The sequence below is a fragment of the Periplaneta americana genome, chromosome 16 (assembly GCF_040183065.1).
Source record: "Periplaneta americana isolate PAMFEO1 chromosome 16, P.americana_PAMFEO1_priV1, whole genome shotgun sequence".
NCBI classification, from domain to species: Eukaryota; Metazoa; Arthropoda; class Insecta; order Blattodea; family Blattidae; genus Periplaneta; species Periplaneta americana.
This window is the reverse complement of record NC_091132.1, coordinates 75,839,658-75,862,850: the sequence shown is the minus strand read 5'-3', so window position 1 is coordinate 75,862,850 and position 23,193 is coordinate 75,839,658. Positions and strand designations below refer to the sequence as shown.

At 34.9% G+C, this 23,193-nt stretch overlaps 1 protein-coding gene across 4 annotated transcripts in view; it reads left to right on the top strand.

Moving 5' to 3' along the window:
- Positions 1-23,193, top strand: part of Mtp (microsomal triacylglycerol transfer protein) — a 133,003-nt gene that overhangs the window by 49,194 nt on the left and 60,616 nt on the right. For 2 of the 4 annotated variants that reach the window (XM_069849619.1, XM_069849620.1), the window contains exon 2: positions 781-804. The exons of the other annotated variants lie outside the window; for them this stretch is intronic. In XM_069849619.1, the coding sequence (XP_069705720.1) occupies positions 781-804 (24 nt within the window). The remainder of the gene's footprint in view (positions 1-780; positions 805-23,193) is intronic. 4 annotated transcript variants of the gene reach the window in all.

Here is a 23,193-nt window from a genome sequence, read left to right as displayed (position 1 = left end):
GCAGCGAGTTTCACAAATTGCTGAATTCTCGACCCAAATATTAAACGTCGAATTGAAATAACTTCTCTTCAATGATAACGGATTTCGATCAGTTCAGTGTGGTCCACAACTTGAGTAACTTTGCCCAGTGCAATCGATTTTCACGTTTCAGAGAGATATATATGAAGAAAAATAAATCGTCCGGTTTTAATTAAGAATAACCACGAGGGTCCGGAAATTAATAGCAATAATATAATGAATTAATGATGATTATTGTTGTAAAAATAAATTGTAATTATTAATCACTGTTAATATCAATTAACTTACATAAAATCTTAAAAGATAACCTTAAAATTAAATTTATAAATAAAAGATATTATTTTAAAAAATTACATGTAAATTTTGGTAAGAAACTCCGAGCACCAAAAAGTAAAACTTACTGACAAATTGAAGTGAGGGATGTTATACTTTCCACTAAGGTAGGAAATAATAAAAAACGAAACTTAAGTTTTTCGTTGTTACATTGATCTTCACTCAATCTGAGAGTTATACAAATAACAGTTTGTGTAATTAGTTCCACTGCCAAAAATATTCATAAATTGTAATATAAAGTATTATAGCATGAATCTATTTACTTTATGTCTGTACATTTCTGAAGATAATCATTACAAAACAAACTCAAACCATTTTATTGTATTAATTTTCTTCCTACTTCTTTGTGCTGACTTCTTTCCTGCATTTGCACTTTGCTTTGTTCACTGGTGAAGGCTTTATCTAATTGTTATCCTCCTTCTCTTTTAGGTTCTTACTGTCAGATGGCACCAGGTAAGCACAATGGGCGTAAGAGCACTTTCTGTATGTATCACTTCCGTATTAATTAACATTTCTGTGCTTGCAAACAGTCTTAAGCATGATACTGTAATTTTATAATAAATTATCATTTGTTGTAAAATGCAATGTCCAGTTTTAAAATATAAAAAAGCAGTGTTAACAATTTCAGAAAGTTTCAATCATCGCCTAATCTTTATAACTAGTATTCTGTTGGCATTGGGCTCTAGTAGCGATTATTATTTATTACACTGTACAACATGAAATTTGCTCTAACTGAAGACAATTTTACTTGTTCTTTTCTTTTGCGTTGAATGCTAAAATTATTTTACAAACAAAAATATAGTTCGTATGCTTTTTTAATCAAAGAAGAATTTTTTTAAATTTACAGTTAGTAGTAAATTCACCATACACTTAAGAAAAGAGGTACGGAGAATTTACACACTGACACAACGTTGCGATCATTACTATCACTACAGACTAGCATATACAGTCACGAAGCTCAATATGTAATAAATATGCATCCATAGATAGTTGCTAACCACTAGGATCTCTACTATCGCCTCATTACAGACGATGCGAAATAGTACCTGCGCAGTCTATTGTTCCTAGTAACCTCATCAACTCTAGCTTCGTGACTGTATATACTAGACTGTGCTATTACTAAATGTGACGTTCTGAATCCTAACCCAATATGTAACAGTTAAATGCACTATTTCACTACTTCTAAATATTAAATCACAACTAATTGCAGTAGTCTGCTATTAACTTCACCTCTTAAACGGCAACAATAAACGCAATTGAAAACCTCAATTAAATTAATTTAGTTTAGTTAGGAAGTTTATGCGAACTGACAGAAATACCATACGTATCTTTAATTTATTGCCTTCAATTAGGTAAATTCAACCTTCTGTGTATATATAATGCATATTACAGGACAATCCGATCAATAATGAAGATGTGCTTGATATTATGGGTAGTATGTCTCTGAACTGAAGCTTTTCCATGTCTGTGTTTTTATAAAAATGATTTGAAGTCTAAGTTTTGTGCTATGTTACTTCATTATTTTTAAATATTAAAGTATACGTTGAAGTTTAGTTGTGGTTATAGGAATAATATCCAATAACATAGACCCATCCAAAAGTGTGCCAAAATTAGAATTTATTCATTATTTTGAGGAACGTCGTTTGACTCATGAAAACGCGCAAAATAAAAATTATATCATAAATAATGTAAAATGAATATATAAACAGGAAATAATGCCACAAAACAAGGAAAAGGCTAAGAATTGAGTCTTCTCATACTAGGTTTATCATGGTGTATTCATATGTTGCTAGGCCTGAAGTCTGGAAAGTAACTATAACGTAAAGCTCCATTTTCCGTACTGATTTGGAGTACGGAAAAAAGTAAAATTCGATATAGCGTGTGTAATAAAATGTTTTACGTGATGGGAGAAATTCCTAGGGATTCGAATTAACGTAGGGAATGGGCGGGAACTTTCCCTCTTCTGAAAGCTTTTCCTTGGCTCGCATTTATTTTTTCCTGCCTGGGATAAAATATTAATCCTTCCGCCTCTGTGCAGTAGGCGCGTCTTCATGAGAGTACTTTACACTCTGAATAAAATAAATCAGAGATTAATATTGTACTGCTGTAACGGAGTGTCAGCTCACTGTTGGTTATGACCTTCAGATAAACATTTTGTATCACATAATCAGCGGAAGAAAAATCAAAGTTCCCCGTTGGTTCAAAAGTCAATGCGGGATGGATATATCTGTAGTGCTCGGGAAAAGTGACACAAGTCAGTTTCCACAAACCTTTTTTGATAATTTATTAACAATTTACGGAACATCTGTTCGCTTGGAAAAAAAATACATAGTTATTCCTCCCATTACAATAATTCATACAGAAAAAAATCAAATCGACATAAACCAGTGTAAGTTGTCAATAAATTATCAAAAAATGTTTGTGAAAACTGACTTATGTCACTTTTCCCAAGCACTGCAGATATAATCATAATCAACGACTCTACTATTTGTACCGTTGGGGACACTTCCAAATATAGCGAGTACATTCGTGCAAATCTTAAGTAATGTATTTTAAAAACATGGATGTCCGTCGTCTTTGCTCTGTGGACAGCGTATGCTTTTGAAATTCAAGCGGTCCATGGTTAGATTCCCGACATGGACAATGGAAAAGATTTATCTCCACTTCGTAAAACTGGTGTTTGTACTCTGTCTTATAGAAGATGTTTATCTCTAGAGGGTGGAACCGGGATATTTTAGCAATCAATGTACGCAAGCATTGACTATAGCTTTTACACACTCGGTACTGGGCACACACTGCGGACATAAACAAAGGTAGTACAGTCTGGTTATGATTGAAAATAAAGCACATGAATACATACCTTATACATGCAAGGTTCCGTCTTCTTCGGTTTCGTTGCCGGCATTACAATGAACAACAAAATACATCCGAAGATTTGCGAACTGAAACGTCCTGCGGCGATCACTCAAACAGTTTTTATATTTTGAGAACGACCGTTCAACATCACAGGATGTCAATGGTGAATGCAAATAATACGATATTGCACTTGTACACGTTACCAAATAAAGTAGAGCGTCTCGTTTAGGCACAGTGAAAACGTAAAGAAAGTGCAGGTAACGTGTGGGGGGAGGAAGAGCCGTACGATAAACAAGAGGGATGCACAAGGTTTTAGTTAAAACATTTATAGCAGAGCATTAATTGAAATTATATTTTCCAAAAACACACAAAACAAAAGAACACAAATTGCATAACTATCATACACACATTTTAACAAACAAGCAATTGTAATGTTGAAATAATTCAATATAACAAATCAAATTTTGCTACTTAAATGACGTTGCTTTCAAGCAGCATTTTTACGGTCATAAATTTCATTCTCTGTATAACTAACATAATATCACCGTCTTCTATGGCCGAATTAACAAAACTACAGTATATTTGTCTGAAGTGACAACACTATTTCCTAAACATAATAATTGTCCCTTCTCAAAGTTCAATTTATTCAGGTACAGTACAGAAGACGGTGATATTATGTTAGTCATACAGAGAATGAAATTTGTGACCGTAAAATGCTGCTTGAAAACATCATCATATAGACTAAGTAGCAAAATTTGATTTGTTATATTGAATTATTTCAACATTACAATTCCTTGTTTGTTAAAATGTGATATGATAATGTTATGCAATTTGTGTTTTTTTTATTTAGTGTATTTTTGGAAAAGTCAATTAATGTTAATTAATATAATTAATTGTAACTAAAACCTTGTGCATCCCTCGTGTTTATCGTACGGCTCGTCCTCCCCCACACGTTACCTGCACTTTGTTTACGTTTTCACTGTGCCTAAACGAGACGCTCTACTGTACACGTAAACACTGTGACAAACAACCTCGACACTATGACTGCGCACAGTACTCTGCTGGCTTAGGTTCGGTTCCTACAGCGCGCAACGTGACGCCTGACAGGTCATTTTGCGTTCTTAACAAAATGTACCTACGAGAGTAACGTCACATGTATAAACTGCGTTGTGCATCAACCTATTGCCGCCGTAAAAGTATCCCAAGCCCGCCGTCTATTTGTCTCCATTTCACGGGACTGGATGTTTGTCCCTTCTTTTATAGAAGAGATGTACCTCAATTTCACGGGACTGGGTGTTTGCCCCTTCTCTTATACAAGAGATGTAGCTCAATTTCACGGGACTGAGTGCTTGTTCCTTCTCTTATATAAGAGATGTATCTCAATTTCACGCGACTGGGTGTATGTCCCTTCTCTTATACAAGAGATGTAGCTCAATTTCACGGGACTGAGTGCTTGTTCCTTCTCTTATACAAGAGATTTATCTCCATTTCACGGGATTGGATGTTGATCCCTTTTCTTCCACAATAGATTTATCTCCATTTCACGGGATTGGATGCTTGTCCCTTCTTTTATATAAGATATCTATCTCTATTTCACGGGACTGGGTGTTTGTTTCACTTGATCTGTGACATGTCTGCAATGGCTCTGCGTTGTGCTGAACACACGGTCAGTGGCCTGCACTGAGAAAGAGTTTAGTGTTGGTCCAAACACATCCTACATCATAATGGATTGTATTATAAGTCTGTAATTGGGGAATACAATAATAAGACTAGAAGAAGAGGAAGATATGAATCATTTGATGGAAATAGACGCATAAACTTTCAAATTTTACAAAAAAACATGTTTACTTGACTTCATACTGTATTCATTAAAGTGCTTATTTCACAGTTTTAAGCTTAATTTTTCAGTATTTGTTATATACATGTTATTTGAGGCGTGTAGTTGTAAAGGCAGATACATCACTTTTTTTTTTTTTCGAAAATGAGTTAATGTTATATTTCATATCTTCATATGATTCTACAACTGTTATAGCACTGTTATGCTCCAAAGCCAGATACATCGCATGGATTTGTATGATGAAAGAATAGTATTGATTGCAAATCCTTGGTTCCTTGCAAACGTTTTATCCTTCATATTGAAACATTATGTTTTAGTGATGTATCTGATTTTGCAACTAAACACCTCATTTGATAGTATGTGTTAATGCCTCGAAAAGTGATTAAGGTGATTTCATTGAAAATAAGTCCCAAATGTTAATAAAACTATTAATTCTACTAATCCCTTGTGACCTGAATGTAGAAATTGTCTTTCTTATACTCATATTATAAATATTTTAAGCGATTTTTTCTATTTTGGAATAATGAAAACAAATTAAATTACTGATGTTTTAAGGTCTCGCACAAGAAAAAAAAAGTTCATCAATTCATTTATTGTTAATATTAATGAAAATCCAACTTCTTTGATAGTACTTATTAGTTTAACAAAAATGAAAAGCTTTAGGTCTATACTTTTTGTAATTTCACTCTAAAGGTGATTTCAGTGGTACAGCATGTGATATTTTGTAGCCTACTATGTCAAACGAACAAAATGTTATTCTTAGACTGAAGATTAATTTAAAAACGTGAACCTTCAAACAAGTTGGGGGATAGCTGGATTGAACGTGTTGGATTTGTCTTATGGTCACGTAGCTCACCTGACATCACACTTTCGGAATACTTTGTATGAGATACACTAAACAAAAAGTAATATTTGCAGCCCTTGCAGCTAAAGTAAATGTGAAATAACGAATATGTGAAGCGTGTATGCTGTTAGATGTTCCTAAGTGTTTAGATGTTAATGGAGGTCATTTTGAGCACTAATAAAGTGATGTAAAGTAATAGCTGTGTGATAGTTACTTCTTTAATATATATTTACCTAATATTCTTTCGAAATTTAAAATGCTCATTATTTCTTAAGATTATGTTTTATTACAGAGAAAAACATTTTAGATGAAAGTTGCTAAACCTTTTGAGAAAAAATTAGAATATTAAAAAAATTAGACCATCATTATATTTGAAATTTCATAGCACTATATAGCTGATTTGCGGTACCTACAAAGAAAGCAGCTATTCGGATTTCACAACCATTCAGTACAAGGAGTGGTAAGACATAGTAAACCCTTTCGAGGCTGCGGTGTTAGTCATCGGACCCCTCCTCCGTACAAAGAAAAAAAAATACGCCCGACGTCCCATGCAAGGAGCACACTGAAAAATTGTTTTTCTCTCTTGTACGGAGGAGGGACCCGAAGGCTTGCACTGCAGCCTGAGGCTTATTGTGCTTACCACTCCTATTCTGGGAATGATTGGGTAACCGAACGGCCGCGCTCGAAAAGTTATGTTACCACTATAATTTTCTTGAAGGCTATTAAGAAAATTTGGAGAAATCTATTTTAGAAATATTGCTTGTAACAATCTACGTGGATCACTTTGTATAGCTTCAAGGTGATTCTTATCGTACTCTATGGAAGATAACATTTCTTCAAAAAGCTCAGAACCATTTTCAAGTACATCTAAATTCAGACGGAACAATTTCACAATTTATGGACTGTTAAAAATCTATATCTAATTATTAAAGTAATTTTGTACTCTTAATTGTAAGATATAAATTTACATTAGAGAGAGAGACATAATATATATTGATCTATTTAAGCAAAGCATAGAATAGTCTGTCACGATTTATATGTGCTATAGACTATGTACAGTACAATTCTCCCTCTTTCTTGACAATTGCTTAACTAGAACGACAAAATTATTATGCTTTGGGATTTTTACTTGGAACATTTTACGTCTACTGCTCAGTCATATCGTTTTATCTGACACAAGTTTAATATTCTTACGTTTTTTAGGTAGGTAAGAGAGACCTTGTAGTTCTTTTTATAAAATAATGAATTTTTTAAAGTGGGGCTTAAAAATTAAGTTGTAAAACTTGTGAGAACTTTGGACATTACTTACAATAAAGCGTAATTGTTTATTTACATGTGTACTGTTAAGGATGATTGCGTTCACTTTTCTTTCCTTCTGTTTTATTTATTTCCCTCCCCTCCCCTCCCCCCTAGGATTGTGTAGGCCTACTTCTTTCAAAAGATATATATTACATTTTCTTTTAATAACGCTGATGAAATACTTGTAGTATTGTTTGTGGTTTATCTACTCCAAGAATTTAGAAATCTAGAGGTATGGCTAATTTCTTATTTTAATCATGTTTCTTCAGTTCACTAACAGATGCATCAATTGACCAACAAAAGAACAAAGAAGTAAAATAATGCAGAGCTCGACCGCTACATGTGAGAAGGAGAAAGAAAACTACCGGTATTTTTAATTTCTGTTATGAATTACTTCTACTTTAGAGCAGTTTAGAGCTTGTACGAGGGTCGTTTAGAAAATAATGCCTCACTTTTTTTTTCTCAGAATACATTTCATGAAAATTATTGCAATTTGGTGACAATGTAAGTGAATGTTTTCTTCATATACTATTTTAAAGTCATATTGTACAGCCTTACGCCAGCTTGAAACGAATCCATGTATTCCATGCCTATACCAGCAAAACCACTTCTTCGCTGCATCAGTTACGCTGTTATCACTTTAAAAATGAGCTACACGCAAAGCAACTTTAACAGACCCAAAGAGATGGAAGTCTAACCGTGACAGATGGGGACTGTAGGGTGGATGGGACAGCACGGTCCAACCCATTTTGGTGATATGTTCCTGGGTTCGCAGATTTGTGTGAGGGCGTGCATTGTCATGCTGGAGCAACATTTCTGCTGGATTCTTGCCTGCTACTACACTTTCTATAATATATAGCATTTCCGTTATTTTGGAGACGATTATGGAATGAATGAATGAATGAATGAATGAATGATGGTTATTAAGATCTCGAAATGTGGTAGACGAAAATCTTTCTGTACACTGCTTGTCCGGCAATGTGGATAACTCTATTTTAGACGTGGAAGAATCTCAGAGGTGGAACTCTTTCACGATAATAGTATGATACAGTATTGGTGATGGTGGGGGTGGTGGTGGTGACTTACAGTGTTGAATTTTGACATGGACAAGAGATGTACAGTACATTTTACTGGAGTTCTCTAGTTCACGAGTAGAGGCAGAGTTATTTTAATTTATGTGCCGTAATTCTTCGACACGCTGCTCTCAGCTTTATTTTTTCTTCGAAAGAATTTAATAATCAATTTATAGTTATTAAAAATTAAACACTCTTGACCTAAGAATCTCAGATCTAATAAGATACACAGATACACACCAAACACTAAGTCTGACGATTATACACTTATTTTGCTTTGACCAAGTTGTTGAGTTCCATCGCGTACAAATTTCGATTATTTATCAAATACAGTATTTAGATTATGGCATATCTATAATTAGTACGATTGAGAAACAAACATAGCCTCATTGAGATATTTGAGTTTGAGGGTCAGAATGTGGACTTGCTCAGCATGTAATAAAACAAGCAATTAACTGCGTGTCCGCAACTCCAGCAGATAAATGACACCATAGAAACTACCGTTTTATCTTGAGATTTGGATAAGTAAAGTAGTATAAGATGTGAAATGTTGAGTAGGTGAATATTTAGCCCTTCATTTAAGAGGGTGCTGGCAAAGGTAATTCAGCGTAACGCGACAAATTGCGACGGAACGCGCTAAAAAGGAAAAACTCCACAGTTAAGGCGTGCAGTTATAACATTGCGGGAGGACTACGATCATAGATTTGAATCCTGCCCAAGGCACGGATGTTTGTATGTTATTGTGATGCACTTGCGTTTTCTTAAGTCGACACCTGTTCAAAGTTGCAGAAGCCCAGCTTTGTACACTGACGTTAAAATATATCTGACTTACGGTTTTATGATCGTGTAAGCGAACTTTTGAGCCACGGGATAAGTCAGAACCAAAGATATAAACAAATTTACAAACTTTGAAAGAGTGCCGCTAGTTCTCAATAGGTGGTACTAATATTGGGGCGTTAAAAAGTGTCAGGGAAAATTATTATGTAGATCAAGCATAAATTATTCTCATAATTGACAATATCAGCGGATTTCAGCTAAACCCAGTATTGTTTTACAATCAGTGGAGTGGTATGAAAATTGAATTCTATAATGCGGGTATATTTATGTACAATTGGCAACACTAACTAATATCTTCGCCATCTATTCACAGAAGTAATAACTAAAGAAGCCATACTAACATCAACAAATTATCCATCGCTATTATACGAGTATCTTTGAACGTCAGTGTACACGTTGAAAACCAAACAATTCTGCGCTGTATCAGGGATATACCGGCACGTAGAATACGTCTCCCAGTTTCGGGAATGAAACTACAGTTGTGTTAATTTGAATATTTTTTTTTTTCGGTTTACAAATGGAGAGTATGAATCTATGAAAAGTGTAGTATAATTTAATGAAGAGCATGCAATATTATTTTCTCTTTACATGAAGCGACATCCCGAAATTAGTCCCAACTCACAACAAATTTTTTATTATGGTTCACTCAAAGTGTATCATACTTGTCTATTATCACTTCAGTACTGCAGGACTCGCGATTACAAATCAAACGAATGGTTGCAGAAATCTGTAGTTGCTCTCGATGCCGAGACATTACTGAGAGAATCTGTATGACACTTTGGCATCCTCATTTCCGTAGCAAGGATAGGTGGTATCATTTGACTTGGTCACACAAGTTACATGGGTTCATGGCCTAAATACACTTAACTTCGATTGTAGCATGTTCTGTAATAACTCCAGAAACGTTGACAGTAGTAAGTTGATCAACGATGGAGCGTGTACAGGAGTGTTGCAATTCAAATGGTCTTGTATTTGAGTGTAATCTCTACAGCATCCGCTGTGAGAAAGAACTGTGTTTTTCCAGAGTAATTATGTTTATTTTTTATCTATTTATTATTTTAGTCAACTGTCCGAAGGTTTGAAGCGCATACGTGGACAGGTTTGAACTTCATAAGTGACACCAATAAGGCATCACTCATATGGCAACTAAGCCAGGAGATAATGGGGTAGGGTGATCAGTTTCTTCCCCTTAATTTTATACGCATTATTTTAATGACAGCTCAACAACATGTGCAACTTTTCCCCAGCAAAATATAGTATTACTGTATTATCATTGAAACATTATGTTGACGTTCATATCTTGAAAATTAAGTATAAACACAAGTACTTAATTATGTGCATCAGGCATTACCTTCGATATGGTTTCATTTATATTTTTCGTATTGTGTGTAGCAACACTAGCTAAAACGTTGTCGGAGGTAAATAAAGGTGTAATGTAACTGATAATACGAAAAACAATTATTTCGAAATTCGCAAAGTGTATAATGAACAAATATGTTTATTTTATTTTAGCTGTATACATTCCGAATAATAGTCACAAATAATTATCAACAAAATTACTCAATAATTCAAGAGAAAATGGATAAACGGTATGCCGAAAGTTACTTTTTGGCATTAAACTGGTTAGGATGTCGTTAGTAAATTAACATGATCAAAATTGTCTGTTTTATTACACTCCTCTTCCGGCGGGATATCTAAAATCTTTCTAAGTAACCTTGACACGTATGTATATTATATATGTATATACTTACACATGTATGCATATATTATATACTTGTAGCATAGTCATGACAATATTTATCCATGCATGATATCTATAGTGCAGAGCGTGGGACAACAATAAATTGTATGGCTTTTCATCAGTAACTGAAGGTTAAATTGACTCACAGCTCGTATTCTTTTCAGACGAGGCGTGGTTCCACCTGACTGGTCGTGTAAACAATCAAAACACTCACTATGTGTTCTGAAAATCCACATCGTGTACAAGAAATCCCTCATCATGATATAAAAGTTGGAGTTTGGTGTGCTGTTAGCGCATTACGAATAATCGGTTCGATTTTTTACGAGTAGAACACACTTTGTCTACTCTTCATTGTTTTTAAATTGAACATTTTATTATTGTGAGGTTTCTAGCATATATATCGGTAGAACAAATGAAATCAATAACATTACAGAGGCCGAATTTAATCGTGTCAATCAGAATGCGTTTTCCCGATTCAACACCTGTTTAGTCGAGGGAGGACGACATTTCCAGCATCTTCTATACTGCACGTCTAGCGGAATTAACGTACGAGTGCGGCCAGCTACGACATACTCAGCCCCCGAGAAGCAAAACAACGCGGAATTAACGACATACTCAGCCCCCGAGAAGCAAAACAACGCGGAATTAACGACATACTCAGCCCCCGAGAAGCAAAACAACGCGGAATTAACGACATACTCAGCCCCCGAGAAGCAAAACAACGCGGGATTAACGACATACTCAGCCCCCGAGAAGCAAAACAACGCGGAATTAACGACATACTCAGCCCCCGAGAAGCAAAACAACGCGGGATTAACGACATACTCAGCCCCCGAGAAGCAAAACAACGCGTTAGCGATGAGTACATTTAATAGAAGCTCTGTATATTTCGAAATTTAAAGAAAGTAATCATAAAACCTTACGCAAGTGGAACATTTGGAACATTCATCTCATTATATCTCAAAATGAAAAGTTCGGCTTTACTTCCTTATGGCTTCTGAGCAGTGGCGGCTGATTGACTGAGGCAAGTGAGGCCGGGCCTCAGTCACTTGGCTTAACTGAAATCAAATTTTGTGTTTTTATATAATGTATTAGTTATTTGAATGAAGCATACATCGCTGTAGAAGCATTTGAAAACTTTGATGTATATAGACCTGTTTTGCAGTAAAATTTGTTCCTGAGGCCAGGATTGCTCGTGCCGGGTCTGGCTTGTGATGTATATAGACCTATTTTGCAGTAAAATTTGTTCCTGAGGCCAGAATCGTTCGTGACGTGTCTGGGTTAATGCATTTCATGTCCTTTCGCGGGCTTTGAGTTTACGCTTAAAACGTTGTAGCTGAGGCACAATTCGTCTGGCCTGGTCAGGTTTCACTCGTCCCATCCATGGGCCGGCCTCAAGGGTAGAGTGGGGTGGGAATAGCAGTGGTGACTTGTCTTCCAAAATTCTAGCTCTTTGGCAGGCAGAGACCCGCTCGATTCTCTCCCCTTATGTCTCAGTTTATGACATAAGCGAGGGTGTTGTACTTTTGTACTTCGTAATACAGTAGTGAATCTGGGCCAATGTTGTTATGTATTTTGGGAAAATATAAACAGAAACAAATGAGAGAAATAATGCTGTTGCAGTTAATTCATTGTTAGTGTCCTTTTTCGAGAAGAAATAATACTGAAAGAAAGGAAGTTTTAAATAAAGAGAGAGACTACCGAGATACCTACGACAACGCTGATTATATTTCTGAAACATAATCTTAAAACGCGAGTTTCTATTGCATCTTGCTATGGGCAACATAAATAGTTATGTGGTAATGTGATGCAAAATAAACTTCTCTTGGCCTTGTTTGTTGCTGTCAAAGGAAAAAAATAAAAAGAAAAGAAAGAAAGGGGAATTTCAACACATAATACGGGTTGCTTCATCACACTGAAAAAATCACTGAAACTCAGAGTATAACAGCTTATTTGGTGAGTGAAATTATTATTTTTCATTGATAGTAATAAGAATAGACTAATAATAGTAATAATACTTACTTACTTACTTACTTATTTACTTACTTACTGGCTTTTAAGGAACCCGGAGGTTCATTGTCGCCCTCACATAAGCCCGCCATTGGTCCCTATCCTGAGCAAGATTAATCCAGTCTCTACCATCATATCCCACCTCCCTGAAATCCATTTTAATATTATCTTCCCACCTACGTCTCGGCCTCCCCAAAGGTCTTTTTCCCTCCGGCCTCCCAACTAACACCCTATATATGCATTTCTGGATTCGCCCATACGTGCTACATGTCCTGCCCATCTCAAACGTCTGGATTTTATGTTCCTAATTATGTCAGGTGAAGAATACAATGCGTGCAACTCTGCGTTGTGTAACTTTCTCCATTCTCCTGTAACTTCATTCCTCTTAGCCCCAAATATTTTCCTAAGAACCTTACTCTCAAACACCCTTAATCTTTGTTCCTCTCTCAAAGTGAGAGTCCAAGTTTCATAACCATACAGAACAGCCGGTAATATAACTGTTTTATAAATTCTAACTTTCAGATTTTTTGACAGAAGACTAGATGACAAAAGCTTCTCAACCGAATAATAACAGACATTTCCCATATTTATTCTGCGTTTAATTTCCTCCCGAGTGTCATTCATATTTGTTACTGTTGCTCCAAGATACTTGAATTTTTCCACCTCTTCGAAAGATAAATCTCCAATTTTTATATTTCCATTTCGTATAATATTTTGGTCACGAGACATAATCATATACTTTGTCTTTTCGGAATTTACTTCCAACCCTATCGCTTTACTTGCTTCAACTACAATTTCCGCGTTTTCCCTAATCGTTTGTGGATTTTCTCCTAGCATATTCACGTCATCCGCATAGACAAGAAGCTGATGTAACCCATTCAACTCCAAACCCTGTCTATTATCCTGAACTTTCCTAATGGCATATTCTAAAGCGAAGTTAAAAAGTAAAGGTGATAGTGCATCTCCCTGCTTTACCCCGCAGTGAATTGGAAAATCATCAGATAGAAACTGGCCTATACGGACTCTGCTGTAAGTTTCACTAAGACACATTTTAATTAATCGAACTAGTTTCTTGGGAATACCAAATTCAATAAGAATATTTTATAAAACTTCTCTCTTAACCGAGTCATACGCCTTTTTTAAATCTATGAATAACTGATGTAATGTACCCTTATACTCCCATTTTTTCTCCAATATCTGTCGAATACAAAAAATCTGATCAATAGTCGATCTATTACGCCTAAAACCACACTGATGATCCCCAATAATTTCATCTACATATGGAGTTAATCTTCTCAAAAGGATATTCGACAAAATTTTGTACGACGTCAACAAAAGAATAATAATAATAATAATAATAATAATAATACAGTAATAATGATATTAATAACATAATAACAATAATAATTAATATCATAAACAAACATTTCCTAGTTGCATTTGGCCTCACAGAGGATTTCGATCACCGGCCGCTACTGCTTCTGAGATAAGAAGCAGTGCCCGGAAATGTATACAAAAACAAAATATCTGTACAAATGCACTCGAATTTAATAAAATATCTATTGCATATGCCCCATATGCAATTAGTTATTAATATAAGGGATTAGGACAAAAATCATACAAATGAATTTATCTTTTTATCTACTGTCACACAAGTGCGAATTCAGACGGGGCACAGGGGCACGTGACTCCCACAAAAGCTGAAAAATATTATTATTATTATTATTATTATTATTATTATTATTATTATTATTATTATTATTATTACTACTGTTTTTGTTGTTGTCCACACCTGTGAAGTAACGGTTAGCGCGTCTTGCCGTGAAACCAGGTGGTCCGGGTTCGAATTTCGGTCGGGGCAAGTTACCTGGTTGAGGTTTATCCGGGGTTTTCCCTCAACCCTATGTCTCTATCGCTTGGTCCGAAGAGTTGTGGGTTCGAGTCCCGCCTCGGGCATGGGTGTTGTGTACGTACTAGTTTAAGAAAACGGAAAACAGAAAAACAGAAAAAAAAAGAAGAAGAACGGAGGAAAAAATAAAAAGCAACTGTCTGACAAATACAAAAAAAGACCCAATATGAGCAAATGCTGGGTAACTACTGGACCCCGAACTCATTTCACCGGCATTATCACCTTCATTTCATTCAGACGCTAATTAACCCGAGATAATGATACAATGGTATAATAAAATATTATTATTATTATTGTTAATTTTTTTCTGAATAGAATAGGGCATTAAAATGAAAGTTTCAAAGAATAATGCCAAACAAACATTCAACTTTAACAATAATAATAGGCCAGGCCTATCAAATTAACGGAATCGATTCTTTTTTTATCAGTAGGCCTATTAGATAAGGAAAGACTGAGATGGAAAATTTGATAGTCATTTATGAAACGAAAGTACTTGCTGGAGAACTATATGTTGATGTAAAAATTCCCAGAATTGCACATAACGACAGGCCAGTTCAAAAGGAAAACAACTCAAAATTTAAAATTTTGAGAAAACTGCATTTTAAAATTCCATATTGCAGTGAAAAATCGAAGAATCATTTAAATTACTACAAATTCTATTAATGATGTTTCATAATATACTTCAAGTTCCAATTAGACTGATGCTAATTTGACTTTTCGCAGCAACATGAAGCTTTAAAATGCAGCTATCGCAAAACTTTAAATTCAGAGTTGTTTTCCTTTTGAACTGGCCCGTCGAATTACGCTATCAACACAAGAGAAAGTGATTGGTATATTTCCATGGAAACATCTAAGGAAACTGCAGCTTCAGCTTGTAGGATGAATGAAATACCTTCACTAAGTTTTTTTTTTTTTTTTTTTTTTTTTTTTTTTTTTTTTTTTTTTTTTTTTTACTCCAGAAATAAGTTTACGCGAGAAATATTTTGGTTAAGTTGTTTGTATTATAGCGTGATTAAATATAAAATTATGTTGCTAATAATTTGGGCGTACATATATAACTGGTAGTAAAAGACATAAAGTATTAAAGATTTATTGTAAAAGAATAGAAGTTTGGTTCGCCCCTGCTGTTACAGTAGGTAGGCATGTAATGTAATTCATTCTGTGGTTTTCCTCGATGGAATTTTACATCATATTAGTTGTAACCGCTTATTACAGAAATGTAATAGGAAGCTTTGTCAAATGTATTTGTGAATTTTATTTATTTTTCTGTTTGAATTTAGGACTGTGCGTAGTAACTAAATAATTTTGATTATCGTTCTATAGGTATGATTGATTTGAAGCACATGAATGAAAGAAATAAAAACACGATTCTTCAGCTGAACACTCAACAATAATGTTAAATTAGCAATTTTGGGTCAAACAAACATACAGACACAATTGGATTCAATGAGACTGTCGAACTTCACAATGATAAAGTTACCAAGAACAGGTAAGTGCGTGCGGTTTTGTGAAGCTTCTGAGTTGGCTTTAAGAGGTCAAGAACTCGGAAACTCATCTTTAAACGCTAGTATTTTTCTTGGCCTCGTCAATTTTAGTTCTGAATTAGACGCACTCTTAAGGAACGTTTGGAAAGAGGAACAGTGTTTAAAAGCACATCAAACACTATACAGCACGAAATCCTTGAAGCCATTTTGGATGTATGCCATGATGAGATTTCAAAGAAATAAAGAATGCTGCTGACTTTTAGCAGTTAAGGCTGATGAGACGACAGACGTATCGAATGCTTGTGAACGTGTGAACTGTGTTATAAAACGTAATATAGCGAAAACAATTTTCTTTACGATGTGTTGCATAGAAATTGAATACTTTACTTTGCTATTACTGTACCTACATAGGAAACTGATTAACTGCAATTTCTTGACTAACAAAATTATGTAAATCTATACCTATATAACATATATTAATAGTTATGTTGTAGTTAGTACCAATAATAATAATAATAATAATAATAATAATAATAATAATAATAATAATAGGGTGTAATAATAATATGATAATCATAATCATAATAAATATTTGTGCACCACCAGGATTATTGATCACCACACGCCACTGTGTCCAAGGGCAGTCACTGCAAACTAAATTTCTCCAATCCCATCCCATGTTTGCAGTTTTTCTTGGGAAAGATAAATGCGGTAGCTTCCCGTTGTCTTCTGCACACCACTCTCTTTCGCATCTTAAGATCTCAGGAGAGCCCAGCGTGGAGATGAGGAGAGTGAATTTGACTAGTTAGGCTTTCGGACTTCACCGAAATTCACCACAAGAGTTAAATATCAGTTCTATCAGAGTTTTGGACCCGATCAGAGCCTACTTGACCAAGGGTACTAAAATATTGTATTTTATTTAAATAGTAAGCCCTAATAATAACCTCAAAACAACATGCACCAACATGAGCTTTGAAAGAATACGGTAAAAAAAAATAATGTACATTCCTTGTTGAAGTAGAAAAACACGCATAAAATCATTATTATATCAAAATATGAAAGACATTGCAGTTGTTAAATTTAATTGATAAGCCTATTTGATTTTTATGCAGTTGGGAAAAGATTAGTCAAGATCTTTTAACAGCCATAGTTCAAGTTTAATTTTTTATATCCACACCAGACTTGGCGTGGTAATGTCTGTCCGTTCCACTGACTATTGTCTTTCCTCCTAAATTATTAAATAGATGGAAGTTACAGTATTATGGAACAAGGAAAAAATGATCGACATACCTGTTAATTTTATTCCTTTTTGTTATACAAGAAATTTTCTAGGATCACACAATATGTATCGTACATGTAAAAGACTTCTAGTTTATTACATTAATAAAAATACTATAAATAAATGCTATGTATTCTTATGTCACCAGCGCAAATGCTGAAGTTTCTTACTGCCATAATATGTTTAAAAATTAAGCCTGGTTCAGACGGTGCTTGTTTTCTTGCGTGTTTCCTTGCTGGCTAGCAAGCTGGGTGCCGTGGTGGGTACGGTGATGGTTGTTGTTCTCACGGAACTCGCTCTTTCCACAATTCAAATTGGAAAATCATCTGCTGTTTTATCTGTTGCCAACACTCATGATCAAAAAGAAACTAAACCGTGAGTGGAAAACGACTAAAGTCCTACATTAACAATAGTAAATGTCGTAATAAGGTAATTAAGCCATAAGTGCAGAACAGCTAAAGTCCGATATTTAATTGCTGTTTCTTGGAAACTAAAGAATATGGAAAAAACAGGTTTAATTGGAAAACAACGAACATGGCGACATGGTTTCAGTGGTGATACTATATCATCATCTTTGGTTCCAGCCTGCAAACCAACACGAAAAATAGCAAGGAACCTACCCTCCAAATCTAGCAAGCTAGCCAACAAAGCAGCCACTTTGCTTTACTTCCAGCAAGTGAACACGTAGGGTAGTCATCAGCGCAGTCACCTTGGAATCCATCACGGAAACAAGCACCGTCTGAACCGGGCTTTATAGGTGGATCATATTTACGGCCTCATATATAATACACACCCCACGGCTACGCTAGATATGGTTAATTAAAAAATTGTTAGTATACAAAAGTTGAAGATTTCAATGAAATGATTTATTAACAGTTATTGCAAAAAAAATGTTAAAATTACTTGTTTAAGATTACACTATTTATTTTGCGTGAGAACAAAAAGACAAGTTAACGACTATCATAAGAAGATTTTGCACATGCGAACACGCAACTAAAAAGGGATGCTAATGAATACTAAGCAAACTTCTGAATGGAAGGAGAAATGTGAACGTACTCACACGCATCCCCAGACGGTAAGCCACCATCTTTGGCAATGCATTCATGCTTAACTTCGACTCTTCGTTGTGACAAGACAATGCAATTTGCTTCTTAATGAGCTTCCGGGAGTTTCGCTTCGTATCGTCAGCGGTAATGGATCTCTATATATTGTGTCTTTTAAATTCTTAGGAAAAACTTCCAATTCTTATTTGTAAAAGTTGTCACTTATGGCAATTCGATTGAGAATTCCAGACAGTGTAACGTTTGTTTTCTTTATTTCTCTGTTTGTCCTTTTGTTTTTGTCCTTGTCTTTGTCATTATTTGCCTATCTGTTTGTCTATCTTTGTCATTGTTTGACTGTCTGTCTGCTTTTTTCTGTCTGCCTGTCTGTCTTTGTCTTCTGCTTACTTGCCTTGTTATTCTGTATGCCTTGTCTGCCTGCCTGCCTGTCTTTGTCCTTCTGTCTGTCTGTCTATCTGCCTGTATTTATGGGGAAATGTTGTACTTTTGATATTTATTTATTTATTTATTTATTTATTTATTTATTTATTTATTTATTTATTTATTTATTTATTTATTTATTTAATCTGACAGAGCTAAGGCCAGTAGGCCTTCTCTTCCGCCCAGCCAGACTCTAATTCTTATTGAATACAATTGGTTACATACCGGTAGTTATTACATTAATAACTAGACCATAAAACAACATGAAAGTAAATAATGAAAGTTGGATAAGTAATGTTAGTGAGACAATAATAAACATTGGTAAGAAATAATAATAATAATAATAATAATAATAATAATAATAATAATAATGAGATAATTTAAATATTTATTCTGTGATCTATATAACCATTAAACATTGAGAAACCTGAAACAGCTATTATTGTTAACAAGAATTGTTAAAAAATATTTCCTTAGCCTATTCTTAAATTGATTTGATGTTTGACAGTCCCTGACATTACTCGGTAGGGAATTCCAAAGTCGAGAATTAGTCACAGTGAAAGAAAATGAATATGAAGGTGTTCGGTGGAAGGGAATGGATAATATTGAGGAGTGTTGTGATCGTGTATATAGATTATGGTGGGTGGATAAATTTTGAAAACAAGACGCAAGATAGACAGGAGTGGAGAAATTCAATATGTGAAAGAGGAGGGAAAGACAGTGGATTTCCCTACGATCTTCTAGACGGAGCCAGGACAACATTCCAAGGGATGGTGTTACGTGATCAGCCCGGCGAATATTGCAGACGAAACGAACGCACATATTATGAACACGTTGTAGTCTCTGCGCCGAAATAACACTTAGGTCAGTAAACAGAATATCACAGTAATCGAAATGTGACATCACGAATGTTTGCACTAACATCTTTTTCATGAAAAAGGGTAGAAAATTCTTCAATAGCCTAAACGAGTGAATTAATTAGAATACTTTTTTGCAGGTTTCTGCAACTTGAATGTTCCAATTTAAACTTTTATCCATATAAATACCTAGGTTCTTTACTGATTCACTGAACGGAATTTCGGTACCGTATATTTTAATCGGGGACAAATTTGGCATAGTAGTAGTGCTTAACAAAGGTGAATGGCCCACAATGATTGACTGTGATTTTTCTGGATTTAGTTTAAGTCGGAATTTCCGTGTCCATGTCCAAATTCAGTCGAGATCGTCATTAATTTTAGTTATTGCATCATTTATTTCGTCAGTGTGGAATTTTATGTATATTTGAAGGTCGACTGTATAGATATTCGGTGTACAGTTGGGAAAACTCTTGAAACATCTCAATGAAGTAATCAGTCGAGCCTAGAAAACAGCTTAGGACCTCATGTCGCTTCCTGGAGTGTTTACAATTTTTTCACATAGTTAACCGTCCATTACTACCGATAAACTTGAAAACTATATTTACTGATTCATGTATTGAGTTACTTATAAATTCATTGCGTAGTATTTTCTTTTTTGAATAATTCATCTCAATTCTACCAATAATACGTAACACATTCGTATTTCCAAACAAAATGTATAGTGACCTATGCCTCGAGTAACAATGTAATTCAAACAGCCGTTCTTTAATTGTTGCATTTAGTTTGCGCGAGTTTAATGTACATTATCTAGAAATTAATATTAATATTTCAGAGTCACTCTATGCAATTCAAGGGATAATAGAATGGGTATTCAGGGGGAAGTGAAGAATGAGATGAACATGTTAGCAGGATGTCATCTGGTCGGATAGTGTGTGCTGTATGAGACTGAAGAGATGAAGGAAGATTACCAGGAAGGCCAAAGAAAATATTGAGCGACTCTTAATTTTAAAACACGGGCTGTAAGCATAGCCTATACAGTAATCAAAAAGGAAGACTGTCTACAAATCGTGGTTTATAGCGAAGAGGAGCTATTTCTGAAAATGTACAGCAGTGACAAAAAAAAAACCGGACCGACCCTTGTAGTTGATTTCAGAGCCTTATTCACTCCAAAGCACAATAGACTGGTAACTAAGATTTTCGTGGTTCGAATCCTGCCTGAGAAGGAAACTTTTTTTTTTGTTCCTTATTCAAATTTATTCCCAATACTTTTCGATTGCTGGTAAAATTCTTGTTCTGGGAATAATAAGTTAATTAAGTAGTAAAATATCGCTGCAATCGAAAAGTATTGGGAATAAATTTGAATAAGGAACAAAAAAAAAGTTTTCTTCCAGGCAGGATTCGAAGTCTTAGTTACCAGTCTATCGTGCTCTGGAGTGAACAAGGCTCTGAAATCAGCTACAAGGGTCGGTCCGGTTTTTTTTTTTTTTTTTTTTTTTGCCACTACTATACATAATATGTAATGCTGAGAAAATTTAATGTATCTCGACTCCATGAAGGCCCACTTTTGTTTTCAGATTCTTGACTTGTTCTCACAGTTTATCAGCTAAATGCATGTGAAGAGAAAACAAAAAGGAGCCAACCTATTTCAAATGTGCTTATATCCAAGAAAGCTCTTTATCTTCTTCTTCTTCTTCTATTTCTTCTTATTCTTCTTCGTTCTCTTTCTTGACCTCGGATTCAATTTAATGATCCTATGAAACAGCTTAATTCCCTAATGTAGAACTGCATATATTCTGTAATATACTGAATAAATAGTACCGAAGTACTGCACCCACAGGTGACTATTCTAAAAACCGTAAATGAATAGTGGATGCTTTCTTTCTTTCTTTCTTTCTTTCTCTCTTTCTTTCTTTCTTTCTTTCTTTCTTTCTTTCTTTCTTTCTTTCTTTCTTTCGAAAGAAGCTGTGTATTATACGTATTTGTATATACTTCCGCATGTGTAATTCTAGGGTAGTATACCGATACTATAAGTTTTATAACAAACACTAACGCTATATGAAAGTGGAGATAGTAAACCAGTTCACTGAATAGTGAAACATAATCGTGTGAAGTTGGTAATGACGTTGACCTAGGTGAGCGTCAATGCATGACGTCACGCCAAATACTAGCAATAAGAAACAAGTAATTGGCAACATTGTGTTTTATGAGTAATCATTTGTGATGGTAATGCATGCTTTGTGGAAGAGAGGCAGGAGGTGCGGCCACTAGGAATGTCGGCGACCCCATCTTCACTAATGTTACCAGAGGCTGGCCATAGCTCGGTAGGGCAATAACCTTCCTGTTTTAGGCATTGTGGATATAGGAGGGGAGTATTTCTAACGATTTTATATTATATGACTGATGCACCCAGATCATCTTACCGGATTAGGAATAATTTTTATCAAAATTAGTAACTCCATCTTTTCCTAGGACGTCCATTGGTTCTTCTTCCTTTAGGTTTGCAAACAACTATCATTATTTGAGGTTTTAGGCTTTCACGGTGATTGTTATGAGCATTGGCTTTTGGTTTTGGGTAATCCACAGTGTCCTAGAACATGGCATTTCTAAAGTTTCTGAACTACATGCAGTTTCCATCATATGGGTAAGGCCAAGGAGATAGTCTACTCTGTTGGCTTAGGCCCGTTACACACTTGAAGAGATCTCGCTAGCGAGAAATGTGTTGCGAAAAAGAGGCGAAGAGCCTTCCTCCAACACACTTAGCGAGGTCTCGCTATCACAGATCACAACTCGTTATGATCATCTATGCACTGCCTTCATGCAAAAAGTAATTTTTCTGATTATAGTAATCACTCGTTGGGGAAATTATTACAGGTTATGTATTCACGCATGTTGTGGTACTTAAATATACAAACCTGTAAGCATGTTGTCGTACTTTACAAATTATGCACAAACGCTACTATGTTGAATCTGAATCTTCAGATGTTGAGGAAATGGGAATTATATGAACATATTTTGTTAATGAAAAGAAAAAGTTGGCTTAAAATTAAAGGCAAAAATATCTGGAAACCACATTGTATCTTATGAAGATAAGAGCGAGTTTCGGTCACCGATTTCGATTTGGATAATGATACGTTTAGGCGTTATTCCAGGTTGAATAGACCTCAGTTTTTTGCCATTAATGATATGATAGAGGATTCTTTGCTATGTTCTGATTAAAATTATGTAAACTGTTAACACATATAGATACATTATTTCAAATGTTATAATTAATAGGCCTACTATTAAATATCATCAAAATAAAATACAGTCCTACTTATTTTCAGATCATCTTATAT